Source organism: Corythoichthys intestinalis, chromosome 6 (assembly GCF_030265065.1).
Source record: "Corythoichthys intestinalis isolate RoL2023-P3 chromosome 6, ASM3026506v1, whole genome shotgun sequence".
Taxonomy (NCBI): Eukaryota; Metazoa; Chordata; class Actinopteri; order Syngnathiformes; family Syngnathidae; genus Corythoichthys; species Corythoichthys intestinalis.
In genome coordinates, this window is record NC_080400.1 from 57,398,913 (window position 1) to 57,422,749 (window position 23,837).

At 37.8% G+C, this 23,837-nt stretch overlaps 1 protein-coding gene across 1 annotated transcript in view; it reads right to left on the reverse strand.

The window, feature by feature from the left end:
- Positions 1–23,837, reverse strand: part of efhd1 (EF-hand domain family, member D1) — a 47,780-nt gene that overhangs the window by 10,127 nt on the left and 13,816 nt on the right. Inside the window, exons 2-3 of the mRNA XM_057838653.1 lie at positions 7,578–7,725; positions 5,272–5,406 (exon numbers count right to left, since the gene is read on the reverse strand). Coding sequence (XP_057694636.1) covers positions 5,272–5,406; positions 7,578–7,725 — 283 coding nt within the window. The remainder of the gene's footprint in view (positions 1–5,271; positions 5,407–7,577; positions 7,726–23,837) is intronic.

Genomic DNA, 23,837 nt, shown 5'->3' on the forward strand with positions numbered 1-23,837 from the left:
AAAAATTCTTTAAAAAAAAAATATATATATTTTTTTTTAATATCGCAATATATCGCAAACCCCCAAATAATCGCAGCAATAGTTTTTTCCAATATCGTTCAGGCCTACATGACACTGTCATGACCAGTGTTGTTAATAACGGCGTTACAATATAACGGCGTTACTAACGGCGTTATTTTTTTCAGTAATGAGTAATCTAATTAATTACTTTTCTCATCTTGGCAACGCCGTTACCGTTACTGAGGCGGGAAAGGCGTGCGTTACTATGCGTTACTAAGTTGGTTGAATTAAAAAAAGTCTGAGAGAAACGGACTCACGGGGACGAGAGCAGAGCAGGAGTGGGAAAGACGCCGTTGCAACCGCGATGCTAGATGGCTCCAATAATACCTGACTGCAGCCATAGCCGACAAACTACGCCCACATGACACGGTAGATATCATATTATATAACTAGATGCAGATGACAGACACTGCTGCATTGCCAACATGTTTTAGGAACTACATGCGTTTGTAAACAGCCGCCATCTTAAAGCAGTAGACCTCTCAGGAAGGCCCTGATGTAGAGATCCTTCCTAGCGAACCTAAGTAATTTTTTAAAATCTAAAATGCTCCTAAATCGGCAAAATCTTAACTTAAATCTATCTTTAAATGATGAAACAGTTTTAAAACTTACACATGTTTAAAGTAGACAGAAGGGAACTAATGCAATAACGGGAGAAATTTCAACAACTTTAACGATTGATTCACAACTTTAAATGACTTCCACACATAGCAAAGGTTACTAGCTAGTTATCGCAATACCCTTGTGTCTAGTTAAGTGGAGGGTAAAGAATTGGGCTTGGGCCAATTGTCCCCCAAACCCTTTAAGCTTCACATTGTGTGACCTGTTTTTTTTTTTTTTTTTTTTTTTTTTTTTTTGGGAGAAAAAAAATATATCACTAGTTACTTTGCCAAGTAACTAATTACTCTTACATTCAGGTAACTGAGTTACTAACGCAATTACTTTTTGGGAGAAGTAATTTGTAACAGTAATTAATTACTTTTTTAAAGTAAAATTAACAACACTGGTCATGACCATTAATGATTGCTAATAACATATGTCATTTAGTGTTATCCGGCAAATGATCTCACTTATAAATGGATGTAAAAGATCCAAGCTGGACATAAATGGGGTTCGTGACATAATTTACTGGATGACACTTAAGCATTCAGTAATGCCCATGACAGTGTCGTATCATAATTATGACTGTCTTTTGACAGTCTTAGTATGCCCCTGTCAAATAAAGTGTTACCTATTAACCCACATAAATCAACAAATACTGGTCTATAGCATACCTGTCAAGTTGTACGGTTTCGGCGTAATTTGTACAAGTGAGCACAGATTTTTAAATGTGTGCGCCGTACGTTCAAAATCTGTACGTTTTTCGTGCATTACGTTTTTTTTCTCCGTTCGGATTTTGTCAACGTTTCGGCAACGAGACAGTGTGCGTTACTACGTTGGTTGAATGACGCGAGAAAAGTCATTCTCCGTTCGGATTTTGTCACCGTTTCGGCAACGAGACAGTGTGCGTTACTACGTTGGTTGAATGACGCGAGAAAAGTCATGGACACAGAGAGAGAAGAGTGTTTGTTGTGACGTTGTAGCAAATGCGATGCTAGGCGGCTCCAATATTTCCTGACTGTAGCCAACAGCCTACAATCTATGCCTAGATATCACATGCATATAGAACTACATGCGAAATAACAGACTCGGCGGTGTTTGTAAATAGCCGCCATTTTAAAGCAGTAGACTTCCCAAAAAGGCTATGTTGTAGTAAACCTTCCAAGCGAACCTAAGTAACTTTTTATTTAAAATACTCTTAAATCGGCTAAATCTTGACTTAAATCTATCTTTAAATGACGAAACAGTTTTAAAACTTTCACGTCGAAAGTAGACAGAAGGACTAATGCAAAAACAGGAGCAATTTTAAAAACTTTAACAGTTAATTCACAACATTAAATGACTTCTAAACAGCAAAGGTTACTAAGTTTTTGTTTTTGGGGGGAAAAAATGACAAAAGAAACATGAAAGGTAACACCAGTTACTTTGCCAAGTAAATAATTACTCTATCATTCAGGTAACTGAGTTACCAACTTAATTTTTGGAAATGTTCACTGACTCATTGCATAGGTAAGTTAATTTTATCAATTGACCTTTTAATTGGACACACTAACGAACTACCTTCAAGTCAAACTGAATTGCCAGCTGAAGTGCCATGAAGTGCAGCCATCAATACATGATAGAAATTGCCAAAAGTCACTGTTAAATTTTAGTAGTCATGATGTAGCTGAAGGTATTGATTGTTCTTTATTGCACCAGGTTATATGTTACAATATTACCGATAAATTCATATTATTTTAAAAATCTATTTCTTAATCTAAATCTAAAGTTTAAATGATTGTATAACATTGCTTGTCAAGATTTTAAAAATAAATAAATAAATAAATAAAAAAAGCTATGGCATCCATGCATTTTTTTCCCTTTTGCTTCAAAAGGCAAAAAAAAAAAAAAAAAAGCTATGGCATCCATGCGTCATTTCCTTTTGCTTCAAAAGGCAAAAAAAAAAAAAAAAATTTTTTTTTTTTTTTAGTCATGAATGATTACTAACAGCGACGGCACATGCCTAAAGCGACGTGTGCGAGTGCTGACGTCATCAGAGCGGGAGTGTTCCATTTGAGGGCCGGAATCAAAAGTGTGCGTCTTCCCCTTCCGTTTTCGCCATCTCCAAGTAAAAGCAAGGCCATTCCGCAACACAATTGTCGCGTCTTGGTGTTGCAGCGTCACCATGTAAACGGCCCATAAAACTAATAAGTATTGTCATCCAAAAGACAAAGACAAACATTAGAAGAGTTGCCGAACACAACACTGCCAGTTACTCATTACTTGAATATTAATTTCGCTGAATCCTTTTTTTGTTTTTGTTTTTTAACTCGAGTAATTTTTTTGGATGACTACTTTTACCTATACTGAAATAGAGTGATATTTTAAAGTAATGCTACTCTTACTCGAGTAATATTTTTGGCTACTCTACACACAGGCATTGGTTCTGCAGGAACCTTTTGTTGCTCGATGGGTCCGAGTCACAATAAAAGTGTGATGTGTTTTTTTTTATGTGCACCCACGGTCAAAGGTTTTGAGACACTTTCTCATCTACTGATAGTTAAGTGTCTCCAAATGTTCGATCGCAAGAGTACTGTATGAATGAAATAAAATATGCAGGTCAGGACACTGCCTGGATTGGGCCCATGGCGGGCCATTTCCATGCCGCGGGCCACACTTTTGACACCCCTGATCTAGTTGGTAGCAGTGTTGTTAATCTTACTTTAAAAAAGTAATTAGTTACAATTACAAATTACTTGTTCCAAAACGTAATTGAGTTAGTAAGTCAATTACCTCATTGTAAGAGTAATTACCGTATTGGCCCGAATATAAGACTGTGTTTTTTGCGTTGAAATAACACTGAAAAAGATGGGGTCGTCTTATATTCTCGGTCTAGATGTTATACCCATTCACGACGCTAAATGGCGCCAGATATCATTGAAGCGATGTTCTGTCATGACAGATCTCAGCTACTCTCAAGTTTGACCAGTTTGCATAATTTCATTGCAATGTTTTTCCCTTATTCAGATTTGTTTCAAGACTACAGTTACAGTTAGACTTCACTTTGATGGTTAATGCTGTTATTGCAATTTTGATGTTTTATCACAATAGATTGGTTTATTTACATTTCAAAAACCAGAAGTCATTCATATACGAATGTGATTGCACTTTAGTTTACATATTTAAATGTTCAGATATTAAGATTTCAATAAGGCAAAATAACATGCTTTTTCTCTCAACTATATTGTTATAATCATTTGTTTCGGATGAACAGTAATTATTTTCTGTATAAAAATTAATTTGGTGTTCAAAAAGTCTTTTTTCAAACTTCAGTCTTGAAAAAGAGGGGGCCGTCTTATAATCAGGGCCGTCTTTTATTCGGGCCAATACGGTAGTTATTCAGAAAAGTGACTGACGTGACTTTTCATGTTCTACACGTTATTATACATTTTATAACATCTTTCACATCAAAGATGTTTGTATTAACTGATTGAATTGAAATTATTTTTAATTTTTAAAAAAATGTAGGTCACACTTTTTTGTTTTAAATTTCACCAATATAAGAGTGTAACAGTACAAACTTTACGTTCAAATGCTGTGAGAAACAAAGCCTTTTTGTTTTTCCTGGTGTACTGAACCAGCACTGAACCATGACCCCCGTACCCTGGTACGTACTGAACCATGACTTGTGTGTATCGTCACACCCCTAACATATACACTAGTATATACTGTAGATGTATTTTTCCATATGGATGTGAGGTTCTGAATCTTCTGCCTTTCCTGTCTTTGCTCTAGTTGTTTTGATTGAAAAAACATCACACAATGGATAGGTCATTCAAGAAATGTTTAGGGCAAGTGCCTATTTTTGGTAATAATAAAATATATGTATTATTATATTGTAGAGTCTACAAGGCAACGCTAACTTGGTGATGACAATGCAGTTGCCCAAGAGTTTTAAGATGACGCTCGCCAAGTTAAATGCTAATGCTAACAAGCGAGCTAACTCTATGCTAACGGTCCGTCCCACTATCATCATCATCAATGTCTTCGCGTTTGCAACAATGTAACCACCCCCTTCCCGCTTTGCTCTGTCTAGGCAGCTTTCAAAATACGACAACTCGCGTTTCATTCAACCAAATTGTATAAACATGCCCCTAACCCATATCCTCAGTAACAGTAACAGCGCTGCAAAGATGGGAAAAGTTAATTAGATTACTCACTACTGAAAAAAATAACGCTGGTTGGTAGTACATACAGTACAGGTCAAAAGTTTGGACATACCTCATTCAATGCACCACAAATGAAGGTCCCAACCCCATTGATAAAGCGATAAATTCCACTAAATCAACCCTGAGTGGGGAAAAAGTAATCAAAGCAAAGGGTGGCTACTTTGAAGATACTAGAATATTATACATGTTTTTAGTTACTGTAACTTTTTTGCCAAGTACATAATTCCACAAATGTTCATTCATAGTTACATAGTTAATTACCTTCAGTGAGAATTTATAAATAGTCATGAAAATAAAGAAAACATGAATGAGAAGGTGTGTCCAAACTTTTGGCCTATAGTGTAAAACAAAACAAATGATAATGTTCCACAATACTTTCCCTCCTGAGAATATAAAAACATACCTTAGCTTCAAAGAAGTCTTTGGCCCCACTCACTCCCTCAGTGGAGACGTTGATTTCAGAAAGTCTGGCTAGTGCCATAAGACCACTCTCTTCTTGAAGCTCCCCTGCTGCTGCTCTTCGGAAGATCAACAAGAACTAAAGAAAGAGAAACAGTAGTTCAATTTTGATGGTGAATGTCAGTTGTGTACGTACACAAACTGTTCTGGGGCGCCGTTTCATATCTGACCACTCAATATGTACAGAGTTTGTACATTTTATTACTTCATTTGTAAAAAAAAAAAAAAAAAAAAAAAAAAACATAAGCATTATAAACTTGGCAATTTTAAAGGAGTGTATTTCATGTAACATTATATCGTTACAAGTTAATGTTATCAGCTATGGATGCACAGTTCCCTTTTACAAAGAAAACTATTAGCAAATCAGAGAAAAACATACTAGCCAGTCTGAAACTACAAGTAACCAGTGGATGTCCATTTTTTAAATCGGTCTTCACGGCTGAAGGGAATAGTATCTTTTCTCGTATTTATTGTTTGACTGTTTGTATTACTCTAACACACTTTACTAGGAGTGCAGCTATCGATTATTTTAGTAGTCAATCGATGAACTAGTTAGTTTGAATAATCGAGTAATCGGATAAGGAACATAAAAAATTAAAATGCCCAAGCTGAGCCTGAAACGGTATTAAAAAATTAATGAGGATCAGTACAGGAAAAGAACAATTGGATAACTTACATAGCAAAAGTCCGCTTGCTTAAATGCTATAAAATGCTAACGTTTTATTTTATTTTTTTCCAATGATCGTAACAAATGATTCCACCAAATAATTCTTCAAAAAAAAAAAAAAAAAAAAAAAAAAAAAAAATATCTAAAAAGTAAATTGCAAATGCATTAAAAAAAAAAACATTAGCTCAGACAAAAACTTAGCTTTTGTTGGTCTTAACCGGGAGCAGCTGAATTTAGTCATGTGAAATGAGTTATGTCTTACTCACTGTTTCCACTAGAGGGCAGTGCATCCACCCAAATCAATAAAGCTAAATGCAAACACTTTCAAAACAAACCATTACAACGCCACTTAAATTAAACGAATACTCACAGCAGCAAAATTAAATTCAAATGTTTTTTCTAATCGAATTCCTGGAGTTCATCGATTAATCGTTGCAGCACTACACTTAATATAATCAATCAGGTAATAGCATCTTGGCTCATATTTACTATTGAATTACTCTAACACACCCAATATAAAATAAATAGCATTTATATCATAGTTTAAGAAAAATAAACTGAATAAATTTAATATTATAACCAGTTGGACTTGGAATGATTAGAACTTGCAGAGCCAAGACAACGAGCAGATAAGGACAGAAAGACACAAGACGCCTACTGACCACGGAAGCCCAACGCGAGTATCATGCAGGTGACTGAGCAAGATTGACAACCAGGTGATAGGCAAGACATCTACAAGTCCACGTCTACACCAACAAATCCCGCAATCAGTTCTTCAGGACAGTCTAAAACAAAAAGTGGGACATCTCGTCTTGCCACAAGGAACATCTGATACGGAGGAACCCGTGACCGAAAAGTGAACACTCAGCACTAACGTGGCGCTGAGGTGGCAAAAGACAACAGTAACGCCCGAATCCTCCAGTCCAATCCAGAAACAGACAATAATCCTCAACAACGTCCAAACACACCCTTCTTCCGGTCCACAGCCCGCCTCTCCAGAGCCTTTAAAAGACTGAATGTTTAACTAATCGTTGTCATTTTTTTAGGAATTTTTTACTGTTTTGTGATGGGGTCAGCCTGGATCCACGCCTGGGTCTCTCTATGCTGTATGATTGCTGTCGAGTCGGAATAAATTGTTAACTTGTATTTTGAAGCCTTTTTCCATCTTTTAAAATGAAGTCAATACAAGGGGTTAAGACTAAGGTGAACACCCAGAGTTTGGCCTTTTGGCCGGGATTCCACCAGCCCGGGTCGTTGGAAATGCGCTAGCGTTGTTCCAGCGGTTCGGCTGGCATGATTCCCGCAATCTGGCTTAAAGGTCAGATTCTTTCACGGCAAATGGTTAGTCTTTACAGGGTCATCGAGATATCGGCCTGCCGATATAGCGGGCCGATGTCGACATTTTTTTAACCCATTTTTTTGTCATTTGCATTTTACAAATTACAACTCATTTTTATAAAAGACAACTCTTTCTAATCAGATGTTTTACTGTATTTGGACTTTAACTGAATTCTATTCATGTGATTTCTCTTTTCAACTGTTAAATGACCAAATCCACAAATCCATCCACTAAACAGACTCACCTCTCGATAGCTCAGCTTTCCATCAAAGTCCTCATCCACTTCTTTGATCATGTTCTTTAGGCCTAAGTGTGTCTGTGGAGCCCCCAGTTTCTCCATCATCAACTTCAGCTCCATCAGGTCAATGAAGCCATCTTTACCAGTGTCATACCTAGAAAGGAAAAAAATCAAAGTCGGTTTCAGTTGTGGAACTGAACTGGTACCTGTAGTAAAAGAACCTACTAAAAACAATTTATACCTTGTAGTATACAAACTCGCATTGTCAGGATTGGTATTCAATTTGCACTCAGCTCACATAGACACTTTTGACCAGTGTTGTTTTTTGAAAACATGTCTTGGATGACTAACATAACAAGACGATAGCCAGTTTTCGTCTTTTTAAAAAATTTTTTTTAAATAAATATACATACAGTTCGTAGCATCCAGGTGGGTAAAATGAATTGAAAATAATGTACTGTTTTCCTGCTGAGTGTGTTGGTGTTGTCCTTGTAGACGGTATAATACAGTGACCTCCATAATTATTGGCACCCCTGAAAAAGATGTGTTTTTAGCTTCTAATATCTTTTTTATTCAAATAATATGGGACCTTAATGGAAAAAAAGAGAAAAATCCAACCTTCAATACAAGTGCATTCATTCAGTGGGGGAAAAAAATCCCACATAAAGAAAAAAATCATTTGACATCAAATAATGTGTGTCACAATTATTAGCACCCCTGGTGTTAATACTTTGTACAACCCCCTTTTGCCAACAAAACAAGGTCTGGGGACTGAGATGGCCATGGGAGGAGCTTGATTTTGTGTCTGGTGAACTATTTCTGTATAGATTTGGCCATATGTTTAGGGTCATTGTCTTGCTGAAAGACCCAGTGTCGACCCATCTTCAGCTTTCGGGCAACAGATTTTGATTTAAAATGTCCTGGTATTTCAAAGCACCCACTTATAGTGTTTGTTGCCAAGAAGCTCAGTCTTGGTCCCAAACAAAAGTACACTGCTTTGGTCAGATGAGACCAAGATTGAGCTTTTTGGCAGCAAACACTAAGTGGGTCTTGCGTGCCACGAAAGATGCGCATGCTGAAAAGCACCTCATACCCACTGAAGTATGGGGGTGGGTCAGAGATGCTGTGGGGCTGTTTCGCTTCCAAAGGCCCTAGGAATCTTGTTAGGGTGCATGGCATCATGAATGCTTAGATATACCAGGACATTTTAAATCAAAATATGTTGCCCTCTGCCCGATAGCTGAAGATGGGTTGTCACTGGGTCTTTCAGCAAGACAAAGACCCTAAACATATGGCCAAATCTACACAGAAATGGTTCACCAGACACAAAATCAAGCTCCTCCCATGGCCATTTCAGTCCCCAGACCATGTTTTGTTGGCAAAAGGGGGTTGTACAAAGTATTAACACCAGGGGTGCTAATAATTGTGACACAAATTATTTGACGTCAAATACATTTTTCTTCAGGTGGGATTTTTCCCCACTGAATGAATGCACTTGTATTGAAGGTTGGATTTTTCTCTTTTTTTCCATTAAGGTCCCATATTATTATAATTAAAAAATATATATTAGAAGCTAAAAAACACATCTTTTTCAGGGGTGCCAATAATTATGGAGGGCACTGTACGTGCTCGTCTGTCAATGTTCATTCGAAATAGGCATGTGCCGGTATGACATTCTGACGGTATGATAACCTTAAGCCAAAATGTCACAGTATCATGCTATTGCAATTACAGGTTAGGTGAGCCTAAATCTACTGCCACGGCTTAACATTATTACCATCAGAACAAAAATAATTAGGGCTGTCAAAATTATCGCGTTAACGGGCGTTAATTAATTTTTTTAATTAATCACATTAAAATATTCGACGCAATTAACGCATGCACTGAATGATTCGCTCGCACATTGCCTCAAACAGATTTAAATGAGGCCGTTTATGGACATTAAGAGTGAAGAGAATGCCACCGGCCGCTTGGGGGCAGTGCCGTTCCATACTCATGTTATTTCTTCTAAACGTGGGAGAATTAGTAGTTGTGAGACGTTTATGCTGTATTCACAATGCAATGCAAATTGCTATTTGTGCTCCACACATATTTCGGTAAGTTTTCTTCCTTTTAGTGGCAATTATGTGTCTCTTGTTGTATTTTGGGTAAGATATGTACAGATATGTTATACAGTAAAGGCGAGTGGACACAGGCGTTCTTTGGACCGCGCCGTTTATTGGCATAAGCTTCAGCAACTCCTTCACAACAAACATAAGAATCGTTTAGTGAAAGCACAACAAAAATAATATTCCTATCTCTCCCAAAAAAAATAATGTTCACAAAAAGAAAAGCACTTCAGTCTATAGTAATGAGGCCCTATTTCTGACACACAGTTAAACAACAATGCAAAATGAACTGGCATTCCATATCAAAATAGCTATGCAAAATACACGTAAAACTTAGTCAGACTTTGGTCATTCTATTTTTATTATTGTTATTTTTATTCTTATTATTATTATATTAACTCTACTTTTGATTGAAATTTTTACAAATTTTACGAAAACATTAAGAGGGGTTTTAATATAAAATTCCTGAAACTCTTAAGAACTACAAGTCTTTCTATCCATGGATCGCTTTAACAGAATGTTAATGTTAATGCCATCTTATTGATTTATTGTTATAATAAACAAATACAGTACTTATGTACAGTATGTTAAATGACAATCTGTCTTGTGTCTTATCTTTCCATTCCAACAATAATTTACAGAAAAATATGGCATATTTTAGAGATGGTTTGAATTGCGATTAATTACGATTAATTAATTTTTAAGCTGTAATTAACTCAAAAATTTTAATCGTTTGACAGCCCTAAAAATAATAGAAATATTTTCCATAAAACGCACGTGTGTATGACTGTGTCATGTTTACATTATATGTACACCTCTTTCTTAACACAGACAGTTGCTAGAAAGAAAAAAACACTATGTTTTACCACCACTAGACACACTGAACACGCTGGAGTTAACTGTCATAGCTGGTGGGAAACGTTCATGACAGTGTTTAGTAACCTTTAATTTTGTAAAAATGCGACATCTTATTGGAGGTATTGCCTCCTCGGCAGCCACCCTTCGCAAACATGTTTTACATGTCGGTTGGCCTTCCTCCTCTAAGCTGCGGCCGTGGTTTTGAAGCCTTGACGTGTTCATACCACGGCATACTTTGAAACCGGTAATCGGCACGTCTAATTAGAAATGGTTAGAAACCTGAAAACATTTTTTGTCTACAACGAGACGAAGACAAACACATTATGAGATGACTAATAACTGACAGACTAAGAAGTATCATCCCAAAGACTAAGACGAAAATTAAAAGAGCTGCCCAAAAGAATACGGCTTTTGGATATAGGTAGGGAAAATGTGTTTGAGGGATTTGAATGGGCAAAGAAGATAAAGGAAGAAAGGAGAGAGTGGGACTGATACAGACTTGTCAATAATATGAAAAGTGTAGTGGCGTGATGTTCGGGGCGTGTGTAGTTTGTCCTCTAGACTTTTACCAGGTTAAACTGAAATCACATTTATTATCAGACAAAAGGTGGCGAATTGTGGTGGCACACCTTCCATAGTCACGAACGCCTAAAGGAAAAATTCACATTGTTTTTAGAGATACTTAAATAAACCACACACATGCAGTCAGATTAAATGTAGAGCAAGAGAAAGAGTGAGGGGGATGGGCTAATATGGTGCATCTTGTGCCACTTGTGTTCCCCAGCAAGCAGTCCCACTTTTCACTCCATTGGATAAATTGTGTGGGTTTCACAAAACGTATTGTATGCGTTTCATTCAATCACCACAAAATCAAACTAAACGAGATTATTTCTGCCATAACAATGCCACATTTAAACCGGAAATTACAAAGTAGACTCAAGCAGCCAGCTGTTGTCAGCAACTGGGTGAGCCATGGGCCATGTCTTATATTAAAATGTATTTTTAGAAGCTTTCGGCAACTGTTTACGCAAGTGTACTGGTTTGCCTTGTTGACCTTGGAGACTTATCTGCTGCCAACAGGAAACAGGTCATTGTTTTATTCAAGGCTTTTTAAATGTCAACATTGCGTTTTTCACAGAAACATCAAATGTTAATTCTTCCAACTTCCAGTATTAAATAGTAATGTTTAAGTACAAATGACCTTCATGTGTAAGATCGTAGCCTTTTTGGCAGCCATTTTAATTTTCGAAAATACGAAAATACTTAATAGTCTTAGTCGTATTTTGGTCATTTCAAAATGTGCTTGTCTTCGTCTAGTTTTAGTCAACGAAAACTAAAATTTCGTATTTCTGAGTAGCCGCATGGCAACGAGACAGACTCCGAAAAGGACGAGAGGGAAACTGGAGTGTTTGACGGCGAACTTGCCCAGCTGTTCATTTCGGAAACAGAAGATGAAGACTTTATGGATGATGATTGATCAAAAATAATGTGAGTACATTGATATACAGTGCCTTGCAAAAGTATTCGGCCCCCTTGAATCTTGCAACCTTTCGCCACATTTCAGGCTTCAAACATAAAGATATGAAATTTAATTTTTTTTGTCAAGAATCAACAACAAGTGGGACACAATCGTGAAGTGGAACAACATTTATTGGATAATTTAAACTTTTTTAACAAATAAAAAACTGAAAAGTGGGGCGTGCGATATTATTCGGCCCCTTTACTTTCAGTGCAGCAAACTCACTCCAGAAGTTCAGTGAGGATCTCTGAATGATCCAATGTTGTCCTAAATGACCGATGATGATAAATAGAATCTACCTGTGTGTAATCAAGTCTCCGTATAAATGCACCTGCTCTGTGATAGTCTCAGGGTTCTGTTTAAAGTGCAGAGAGCACACCAGGCAGGTCCGAGATACTGTTGTGGAGAAGTTTAAAGCCGGATTTGGATACAAAAAGATTTCCCAAGCTTTAAACATCTCAAGGAGCACTGCGCAAGCCATCATATTGAAATGGAAGGAGCATCAGACCACTGCAAATCTACCAAGACCCAGCCGTCCTTCCAAACTTTCTTCTCAAACAAGGAGAAAACTGATCAGAGATGCAGCCAAGAGGCCCAATGATCACTCTGGATGAACTGCAGAGATCTACAACTGAGGTGGGAGAGTCTGTCCATAGGACAACAATCAGTCATACACTGCACAAATCTGGCCTTTATGGAAGAGTGGCAAGAAGAAAGCCATTTCTCAAAGATATCCATAAAAAGTCTCGTTTAAAGTTTGGCACAAGCCACCTGGGAGACACACCAAACATGTGGAAGAAGGTGCTCTGGTCAGATGAAACCAAAATGGAACTTTTTGGCCACAATGCAAAACTATATGTTTGGCGACCTGAATCCAATCGAGAATCTGTGGAAAGAGCTGAAGACTGCTGTTCACAAACACTCTCCATCCAACCTCACTGAGCTCGAGCTGTTTTGCAAGGAAGAATGGGCTAGAATGTCAGTCTCTCGATGTGCAAAACTGATAGAAACATACCCCAAGCGACTTGCAGCTGTAATTGGAGCAAAAGGTGGCGCTACAAAGTATTAACGCAAGGGGGCCGAATAATATTGCACGCCCCACTTTTCAGTTTTTTATTTGTTAAAAAAGTTTAAATTATCCAATAAATTTTGTTCCACTTCACGACTGCGTCCCACTTGTTGTTGATTCTTGACAGAAAATTAAAATTTTATATCTTTATGTTTGAAGCCTGAAATGTGGCGAAAGGTTGCAAGGTTCAAGGGGGCCGAATACTTTTGCAAGGCACTGTATACGTCATTAAGGTACAACTGAATTCAGTTTTGCTCCAGTTCCCTTTTTAAAAACATATGCTATATTTTGGGGAGCATGCGTGTTCAAAGCTAGCTTACACTGCTGGCCAAAAGTATTGGCACCCCTGTAATTCTGTCAGATAATGCTCAATTTCTCCTAGAAAATGATTGCAATTACAAATGCTTTGGTGGTAATAGCTCCATTTATTTTGCTTGCAATGAAAAAACACAAAAGAGTGAAAAAAAAAATTAAATCATTATCTTTTTACACAAAACCCCAAAAATGGGCCAGACAAAAGTATTGGCACCCTCAGCCTAATACTTGGTAGCACAACCCTTAGACAAAATAATTGCAAACAACCACTTCAGGTATCCATCAATGAGTTTCTTAAAATGCTCTGCTGAAATTTTAGACCATTCTTCTTTGGCCAGATTTGAAGGGTGCCATTTTCACATCTCTCCACTGGTTTTCTATGGGAGTCAGGTCTAGACTCATTGCTGGCCACTTTAGAAGTCTCCAGTGCTTTCTCTCAAACCATTTTCTAGTGCTTTTTGAAGTGTGTTTTGGGTCATTGTCCTGCTGGAAGACCCATGACCTCAAAGGGAAACCCAGCTTTCTCCCACTGGGCCCCACATTATGCTGCAAAATTTGTTGGTAGTCTTCTGGCTTCATAATGCCATTCATGGTTAAGCAGTCCAGTGCCAGAGGCAGAAAAAACCCAAAACATCAGGGAACTTCCGCCATGTTTGACTGTGGGGACAGTGTTCTTTTCTTTGAAGGCCTCGTTTTTTCCCTGTAAACTCTATGGTGATGCCTTTTCCTAAAAAGCTCTACTTTTGTCTCATCTGACCATAGAACATTATTCCAAAACGTTTTTGGCTTTCTCAGGTAAGTTTTGGCAAACTTCAGCCTGGCTTTTCTATGTCTCTGGGTCAGAAGTGGAGTCTTCCTGGGTATCCTACCATAGAGTCCCTTTTCATTCAGACGCCGACGGATAGTCCCGGTTGACCCTGTTGTATTCTCGGACTGCAGGACAGCTTGAACTTTGTTCTTTATCCACCGTCCACACAATCTTTCGTTGAAATCTCTCTCCAATTTTTCTTTTCCGTACACATCTAGGAAGGTTAGCCACAGTGCCATGGGCTTTACACTTATTGATGACACTGTGCACGGTAGACACAGGAACATTCAGGTCTTTGGGGATGGACTTGTAGCCTTGAGACTGCCCATACTTCCTCACAATTTTGCTGCTTAAGTCCTCAGACAGTCCTTTGGTCTTCTTTTCTCCGTGCTCAATGTGGTACACACAAGGACACAGGACAGAGGTTGAGTCAACTTAAATCCATTTTAACTGGCTGCAAGTGTGATTTAGTTGTTGCCACCACCTGTTATGTGCCACAGGTAAGTAACAGGTGCTGTTAATTACACAAATTAGAGAAGCATCACATGATTTCTTCAAAGGGAGCCAATACTTTTGTCCGGCCCATTTTTGGAGTTTTGTGTAAAATGATAAAAAGGAGAGAGAAAAAAAAATCCTTGTGTTTTTTTCATTGCAAGCAAAATAAATGAAGATATTACTAGCAAAGCATTTGTAATTGCAATCATTTTCTAGGAGAAATTGAGCATTGTCTGGCAGAATTGCAGGTGTGCCAGTACTTTTGGCCAGCACTGTATGTTTTACCATGCCCACATCCAATAAAACGGTGCATCTTATGAATTTGTTGAATACAGAATTAGCCCCCAAAAGAGACTCATTCATTCATAATCTGAACTGCCTATCCTCATGAGGGTCTTTGAGACTATCCCAGCTAATAACGGGCAGGAGGCAGAATGAATGAATGAATAAATGATACACTATACTCACATTTGATTGGTCAAAAGACTTCTAGAATTTAAAAATGACTGCTCGGCGCAATTTTGCCTACTTCATGTAAATATTGGCTTTTATTGACGTATTTCTAAACGGGGAAAATAAAATTCTGTTTTACAAATTCTCATACAAGATTCTTCCAAATGGGAGACACTTTAACAAAAACATTACAATTCATATCAGGCTCAAATGTCAGGTGTCAGATTCTCTTGATATACAGTGTGTTCTTTATTTGACAGAAGCTGTAAGTAGAGGTATGTAACAATTCAACAATTGCTGCACCAACTGCCAAGCATAGCAGCCGTGCTTAATAGATGAGCAATGAGCCACAGCTCGAAGGGTTTGGTGTGATCAAGGTTGCCAGAACGCAAAAACAATCTCAAGTCCAGTCCAATCATACCGTAAAACACGCCCAATTCGATAGAAAAACAGCTCATGTTATTAACTTCCCTTCAAAATAAGTTGTTTCCCTTATACAACTATATGTATATTTTTGTATCATAACATGAAAAAACTAAGTCACTAATAGCGGACACATTTCAGGGGTCAACAATATGAATAGCACGGTGGCCCGGATGTACAGTCAGGGCTACCAGAATGCTTCAACCGCTTGCCCCCAATGCGTAGATTTCACATTAATTCCCAGTGGTTCCGTGTTATGATGATGTTACGCTATCTTGATCAAAGACAACCTTGCTCTCCGTGGGGCATAAACACACCTCGTTCACTCGCTCGCTCCCGCGTAAACCGATTACTACTGCTGATTGATTGTCAGTATTTCAGTACCCGCCTTACATAATACTACGAGACGACATGTTTCTCAAACCCCCGGCCCCTGGTTAAGCACCGGGGGGAAAAAAGACCACTCAAGAAAGAGACCACCACCGGAGGAGTTGAGGGAAAGTGAAATCCAATATGAAAAGAAAACGGAGAGAGTTTTAGCCCCAGTGGCAAGACCGCTGGAAGGAAACGAGGTTTACTGTGATTTGTGCAGATCCATGTCCACATACGCAGACAAAAAAGTTAGAGAAAAGTGAACGGATATGAAACCTATGGTATGAATTTAACGTGATAATTCATCCGCATGAATACGGAGAATATCATCATAACGACATAGTAACATCATAATTGTTGCCAGGACAATGGAGTGCTCTCCCGTGGGCATGCCTCCCCCTGGAGCGCCAAAGAAAAAATGTTTTGTGTGTGTGTGTTTGTTCCCCCGTAAACATTAAACTATGTGTAAGAGGTCAGTGGAGTTTATTTGGGCTTATTCATGTGCAGGTTGGTGCACCCCGTAAAGTTGAAAATCTGTAAATGCTGACACCACAAGCCAGTTTGTTACGCGCCGATGGTACACAAAAATAAGACGCCCTGGATACAATACCTTGGCATTAGGGTGCAAAAGTCAGCCAAATGAGGAGATGGAGGAAGAACCGGCTATACTCCAGTTATTATGGAATGATTATGTATGTGATTATGGAATTGGAATAGGATTATTTTTACTAGATTCATGTTTTTTGCATCATTTTGCTGCACTTTTCATTAAATCTACCAAAAAAAAAAAAGGTTCTTCACGTTATTCACGCAAATTGTTCTTTTTCGTGATCAATGGGATCAATAACTGACGCATTAACCTGGGCCGGTGGTTTTTGATTGCAAAAAAATTGGGAAAAAAATTCTGAATCCTGACTCCAAAGTGGAAGAATTCGATTACGGCCCCTTAGATGCATGTTAAGTCATCCAGGACCAAAAAAACACTGTACAGTGGTGGAAAAGGCATTTATAGTGACTATATGTGTCTCAATTAAGGCTGCAACAACTCAGCAATTAATAGAATAGTTGACAACAAATTTGTTAATCGATTTTTGCCGGCAGCTGTGAGCAGTGCCGTTTGGGTCCTTGGTTGTGTATAATGTGAGGCTGCGTGTGCGTTCCAGTAATTAGAGCAAGAGTGAGAGTTCACTGCTACACTCAGTTTTAGTTGCTGAATCAATAATATTACAAATTGTCAAGAGTTAGATTGTCTTTTATATTGTAAGATCCAGTGTGCCTCCGTAAGAGGCGAGTAAATGATGCCAATTGTATTGTTTGTATTCTTTGTTGATGAGACGTAACTACTTAGCGCAGAGTGCTAAGCTACAGTAGTTAGCGATTATGCTATTCAGTGTCTTTAGTGTCCATTTTTATTGTGTTTTGGAGACGCATATTAGCATTTAGTAAGTTATTGTTTGTATTTTTTCAATAAAGAAGCCACACAAATAAACTAGAGCTGTCCCGACTAGTCGATGTTGTCGACGTCATCGATGACGTAAATGCGTCGACGGGCAAAACATACCAAACATACGTTGTCAGATTGAGCAAAGAGGAAGAAAGTGGGCGAGCGAGCGAGAGAGAGGGAGCGAGATCAGTGAGTTGGAATAGTGCGCGGGTAGCGCAGAGTTTATTGTCTGTGTCCCCCGTTTTTGTTTTGGTCAATTAAAGTATCCATAAAGAGCCATCCGACGCCTCTCGGTGTTTTTATGCATGCCGCCGCCTTCCTGAGGAAGAAATCTGACGAACCCGGACGAACTGACGACAACGAGCCAAGTGAATCGCCGGTTCGCTCCTCACTATGGCGAGGAACTGAAAACACTGCCAATTACCAAAAAGGGCAGAATTGGTAACACGTGAAAGCGGCATAAAGCCAAAAAAGCGGACCAGAATAGCCAGAGCTTGGAATTATTTCAAGGAAAATATGGAGGGTGCCACTTTGTGTACTCTTTGGCTAAGCTGAGCTCGCATACCACGGTAGCACATTGGCTAAGAAGAATATTTCAGTGTGCCCTCTACTTGATCTATTTTCAGGTTAAAACAAAAGTTGAACAGTTTTTCCCACCCCCCCATAAAATGCGGAATGCACACCAGAAAAAGCATCTGAACTGACACAAATTATTCTGAAAATGGTTGTCCGGGACATTGCAATTCATTTGAACATTTAGAACAATACAGACAATGACATACAAGAGTAAGAATTGTTTTGAATCCTGTTAAAGAGATGAAGTCACAGTGTTTCCGTTTACATTTTTTGCACTAGTTAATGCCAGCAGCATTTGACCTCATTGTTTGTGATTTATTATTGGTATTTGTTATTTATTTATATGTTAATAAAGAATTTAGGTGTTCCAAAATGTTTTTTGTGAATTATTAAGCTTGAGCAAAAATTTCATTATTAAAGTAGTAAAAAAAAAAAAAAAAAATTTTTTTTTTCATTATTAGATTAGTCGACTAATCGTAAAAATAGTCGGCTGACTAATCGGGAGGAAATAAGTCGTTTGGGACAGCCCTAACATAAACCCATTCATATAACAGCTTAGAGTCCGCTTTCAAAACAAACTCCCATTCAAACTGTAAATTGCATACAAGACTGTGTGCTTTGAAAATTTGGATTGTATTTCTGAACAACTGTTTGATAAAGAAAACAGATTCATTACAGTGTGCCTCCTCCTTTTTCAATTTTGTTGTTCAGTTTGTTTAAAGAAAAAGGCACACGATACTGTACACTCAAAGGACCATACATTCTCTTGCAGCCTTTCCACCAATGGTCACGTACCAGTATCCTGTGACCCTAACAAATGGTCATTACAAAACAGTTTATGGGGACAATGTCAAATGCAGAAAAAAAGAATTCTTTTCACGGATGTGTTTGATATTTAATTTGGCAACAGTTTTCATTACTCCATATTGTTGCCTGCAAGAGGCTATAGCGAGATTCATTGTTCTAATTTTTCCTTGTTAATTATAGATTACTGAGGATTTGGCCAAGGGCATTCACTTTCTCAGTCAATGTACTTTGGTATTGTAACCATCCAGTTCAGTCAAGTTTTAAAGAGTTTTTTCCCCCCCTAAACAGTAGAACAATACAGTAGACCCCCGTTCCCACACTGGCGAGGTAACCCAAATTTCCGTGTGAATGGGAATTAACTCTTTAAGTATCCCTAAATACCCCCTAAATCTCAATAAAGCTATCAAAAAAAATGTATTAAACGTCAGTGTACTGTCGCTGCCAAGACGAAAACAAATACAAAAAGTCAACCAAACGAAAGTCAATATTATAATCAAGGACAAATTTCGCTGAAGGGCAGAACAGTCATATTACCATAATTTTTGGACTATAAGGCGCACCTGACGATAAGCCGCCACTCACCAAATTTGAACCAGAAAACGACATTTGTTCATAAATAAGCCACACTGGACTATATGCCATAGCTTTCCTCGCTGAATTATGGGATGTTTATACTAAAAGATATTAACTGGTAACACTTTATTTGACAGCGGCATCATAAGACTGTCATAAATGAACCAGCATGAAGCTTTGAACTAGGCCTGAACGATATATCGTTTAAACATCGCCATCGCGATGTGCGCATGCGCAATAGTCCCATCGCAAGGACGTGCGATAGTTTTTTCATTTCATTTTTTTAAATCCACAAACGTTTGTTTTGAGCAAGGAGCGAGAAAGAGAGTGCACAGTCTCTCATTCTCTCCAGCTCGCAGTCATCGGCTCCTCCCCCTCCCCTGCTAGAGCAGAGTGGAGGGAGGAGGGGCCGAACAGCAGAGCGGAGGGAGGAGGGGCCGTTTTCAAAGTGAAAGCAAGCAATCAAGCAGCACGTTGAATAGGGAAGACTGTCTCCAAAAGGAGTTTTGGAAGTATTTTGGCTATCGACAAGAATATAAGGAACAAAAAACAGCCCTGTTGACAGTGCCTCGCCATGGTTGCCTCAACAAGAAGTAATCCGTCGAACATGTGGGACCATTTAAAACGCAGGTATCTATGCATTCCTGCTACGAGCTTCCCATCAGAGGCTTTTTAGTACAGGTGGGAACATTGTTACGTGCCAACGTTGTTGTCTCAAGCCTGCAATGGTGGATAAACTAGTAGTCTTGGCCAAAAACCTATGAGACCCAGTTGAGAATTGCTGAGCAAGGAAGGTGGACGATATGCAGACAAATACATAAATTTGGGAGTTAAAATGGTTCTGTTATTCATCAGTTATTTGCTGTTATTCAGTTCAATTATTTACAAGTTCAATTGAGTTTCTGTTTCTTTTATATTTAAATTAACTGTAAATCGTATTTTTCAAATAACTATAGTACAGCTGCACATAAAGTTTTGATACTTAATATTTTTTTAAATATTTTTACAACTTTGTTGCAGTTTTGCAGTTCTATATTGTTATATTTTGTGTAAACAACTCAGGGGACTAATGCACTTGCACTTTTATTTGACAGATTTAATATTTAAGTTCAAATATGTTGACAACTTTATTGTTTTACTGAGGTTCTTATTTATTGTTATAGTTTGTGAACAACTCTTATTTGTCATATTTAATATTTTTGTTCAAATATGTTTACAACTTTGTTGTTATTTTACCGAAGTTGTTATTTATTGTTATATTTTGTCAAAAACTCAGGGGACGAATGCACCTGCTCTTTTATTTGTCATTTAATGTATTTGCTGCTGTTGAAGTGTCAAATATTGTGTTCAAGAAATTATCTATTTTGTGCAGACATGGCTTCCTGGATCCCTTCATAATAATACAGCAATCTTAATCATTCACAAATGAAACGGTATTATATGAATACACTGTGGTCACGGTGTGTCATGCAAAGTATTTCCAAACAGCTATTCAAGTCATCTAGTGAATATTTCTTTAAAATTTTTTTTTTTTTTTTTTTTTTTTTTTTACTATCGCAATATAATATCGCAATATATTGCACACCTAAAAAAAATCGCAACAATAGTTTTTTCCAATATCGTTCAGGCCTACTTTGAACCAATTGGCTACAAAGCTTCATTGCTTCAAGAAGCTTCATTTGCCCATCAGTGCTCCCTTGGGGGAGACAGTCAGCCTCTGCTGCCACCTGCTGTCAACACTGTTGTTGTCCAACATGCCTCCAAGCATGCACTGCAGCACTACCGATGCAAATAACAATCAAAATTCAAATTATTTGCTAATTATTTCTTCAGTTACTGTTCCAGTTGTTTCATTACTTCATTACTAGTTATGGTATTTGGTAATTTTTTTTGATAGTGGCGCCATAAGACTGTCATAAGACAATCATAATTATGACATCACAATGTTATGGGCATTAATGATTTCACTTTTGTATGGATGTAAAAGATGTGAGCTGGACAAAAATGGAGTTAAGGAAATAATTTGCCGGTGTCAAAGTAGCGGCTTATAGTCCAAAAATTAGGTAATAAAATTAATTAAAAAATAAGATACTGTGAGGTACAATAAGGTACTGTTTACACGACTATTAAAACAAAACCAAAAAACCCCAAAAACGACTGCAGACCGAAATGGCGGCCGAGACTCTCGTGTCTTAAAATCGAAATTACGCAAGTCGGCTACGTTGTAACCCAGAGACTACCTGTATACAGTACAATTGTTAGATACGGTCCAATCCAAAAGAAAGTGCCGTAGAAATATTAAACAAGTTGAAGTATTTTTTCAGGAATACGCCATAAGGGAAAACAGCCTGTTAAAGGAAAGAAAAAATGGGTCACTGGGTGGTAACTTTCCCATGGGAACGTGTATCATGTACTGGATCAGTGCAGGCGGGTAAGTGAGACTAAAGGCATTTGAGACAAATGTAACTGAATATGGTCTATGTTTTTTAACTAACTGTATGCAGTGTTGGACTATATCTACTTTGTATTCTTCCAATAGAGTCTCTGGGTCACATTATGAATGCATGACCAATTCAGCGGAAAACAACACAATAAAACCAGTGTTTTTAAACAGCAGTCATCATCACTTGACTAACCACCAGTGCAAAGCTATGGGTAAAGCAAATAAGGATCAGAATGTTGGGATTTAAACACGTAACAACTTGCCACCTTCCTTTCTACACATCCCACTTCTAAAATAGTTATAATAATATATATAATAGTTTGAATACTGACTGCAAAGTAAGTGAGATAATAGGATGATGCAAAGCAATTTAACTACATTCTGATGGGGGGATGGGAGCAGCAGATATCCATTCGACTATCAACAACAACAGAGGTTCTGTTCTCAATAGTTGCAACATAATAAAGCGACATTCTTACAGACAAGGCAAACAAAGCTGAACTGTTGAGCACACATACTGCAAACGCCAATTTGTTGGCTGATTGTTTGAGAGTATCGTAACAAGAATTACATATACCAGAGACAACAATTTACTTCATGCTTACAATCAAAACCACTCAATGTTTTGATGAATTGCTAAGGCCCATCCACCGATCCATCTTTAACCATTAATCTGAAGTTTCGTGAGTGATGTAGCTTCATAAGAAAATCCCTGACTTTTCGGAATCAGGTGGGAAAAGGTCGTGTTTTTAAGAAAGCAACAAAATAAGACGCACAGGTATACTGTCAAAAAAAGACCAAAAAAATATGCTTTGTAGCAAATCAATGGATAAACGAATAAACTGCAGCGGTATCAAGGGCTGCAGCTATCGATTAACTAATCATTTAATCTATTGATTAGTCAATTCGAATAATCTAGTACTACAAACATTTAATGCCTTGCAGAATAAATTTGAGATGTAAAACGAAAGAAACAAGTGTTAATGCTTGTAATAATATTATACAAACTGAGTGTTTCTATAGACTGCAGAATTGTGCTTTCATTTCACAAGAGTAATAAAGGAATTTAAAACAAATGATATGCCAAAGCTTAGCCTCAAACGGCATAAAGAAAAATAAATGAGGATCTAAGTACAAAATGAACAGCAGTGTACCTACCACACGACTGCTTTTTTAGACCGTGATGTCGCCATCATAACGCGGAAGTGGGACATTATCGACAAGCCCTCGCATACAAACCATGTTATTCCTGCTTATTTTCTTCACTAATCTTTTAAAAAAGACCATGCCGATAAAACACAGCTGCTATGGAACTTGTAGAAAGGACTCTAGACATTACGACATATTAAGGATGTTTTCTTCATACATTTTCCGAAACCAAAAAATTCGGGAGGAAAAAATGTGAAGAATGGATCCACTTGCGCGGACGTCCAAAAGACCAGTTTAACGCCAGCAAGGTGAAGCCATTCACGTTATATGCAGTAAACATTTTTTGGGGGGCCATGGTCCTTCAGAGGACGAAGAGTAAGCCATTTTGATATTTTTGCTTATTTTTTAGCATGGCGTTTTGCCATCTGACAATGAATGACCTGAAAAAAATTAAAATGGTATCTGACTGCCACTGTTACCTTTTCTGTTGTAAAAAAATAAAAAAATAAAAATAAAAATAAAAACTTTAGTAAGGGGGAAGTGTAAATAAATTATAGAATACAGATTTGTTATTAATGAAAAAAATTAAAAGTGTTCGTTGGCTGTCACTTGAGTAGCATTTGCGATCGCTACACAAAAATGGCAATGTAAACTGCCCCCAAGAACGGTCAGAGACGTAAGACAACCAGAAGATATAATATATAAGAAAGACAGGGCATATGGTGGTAAAGGATAGATTGTTGAAACAGGAGAATGTCATTGTCAATGGCGTAAGGCAATGCACACAAGAAAAAGGTGTCGGTAAAAAAAGCTAACTCTGGATCAAGTCGGCTTGTCTTTTTCAGCCCTTGACA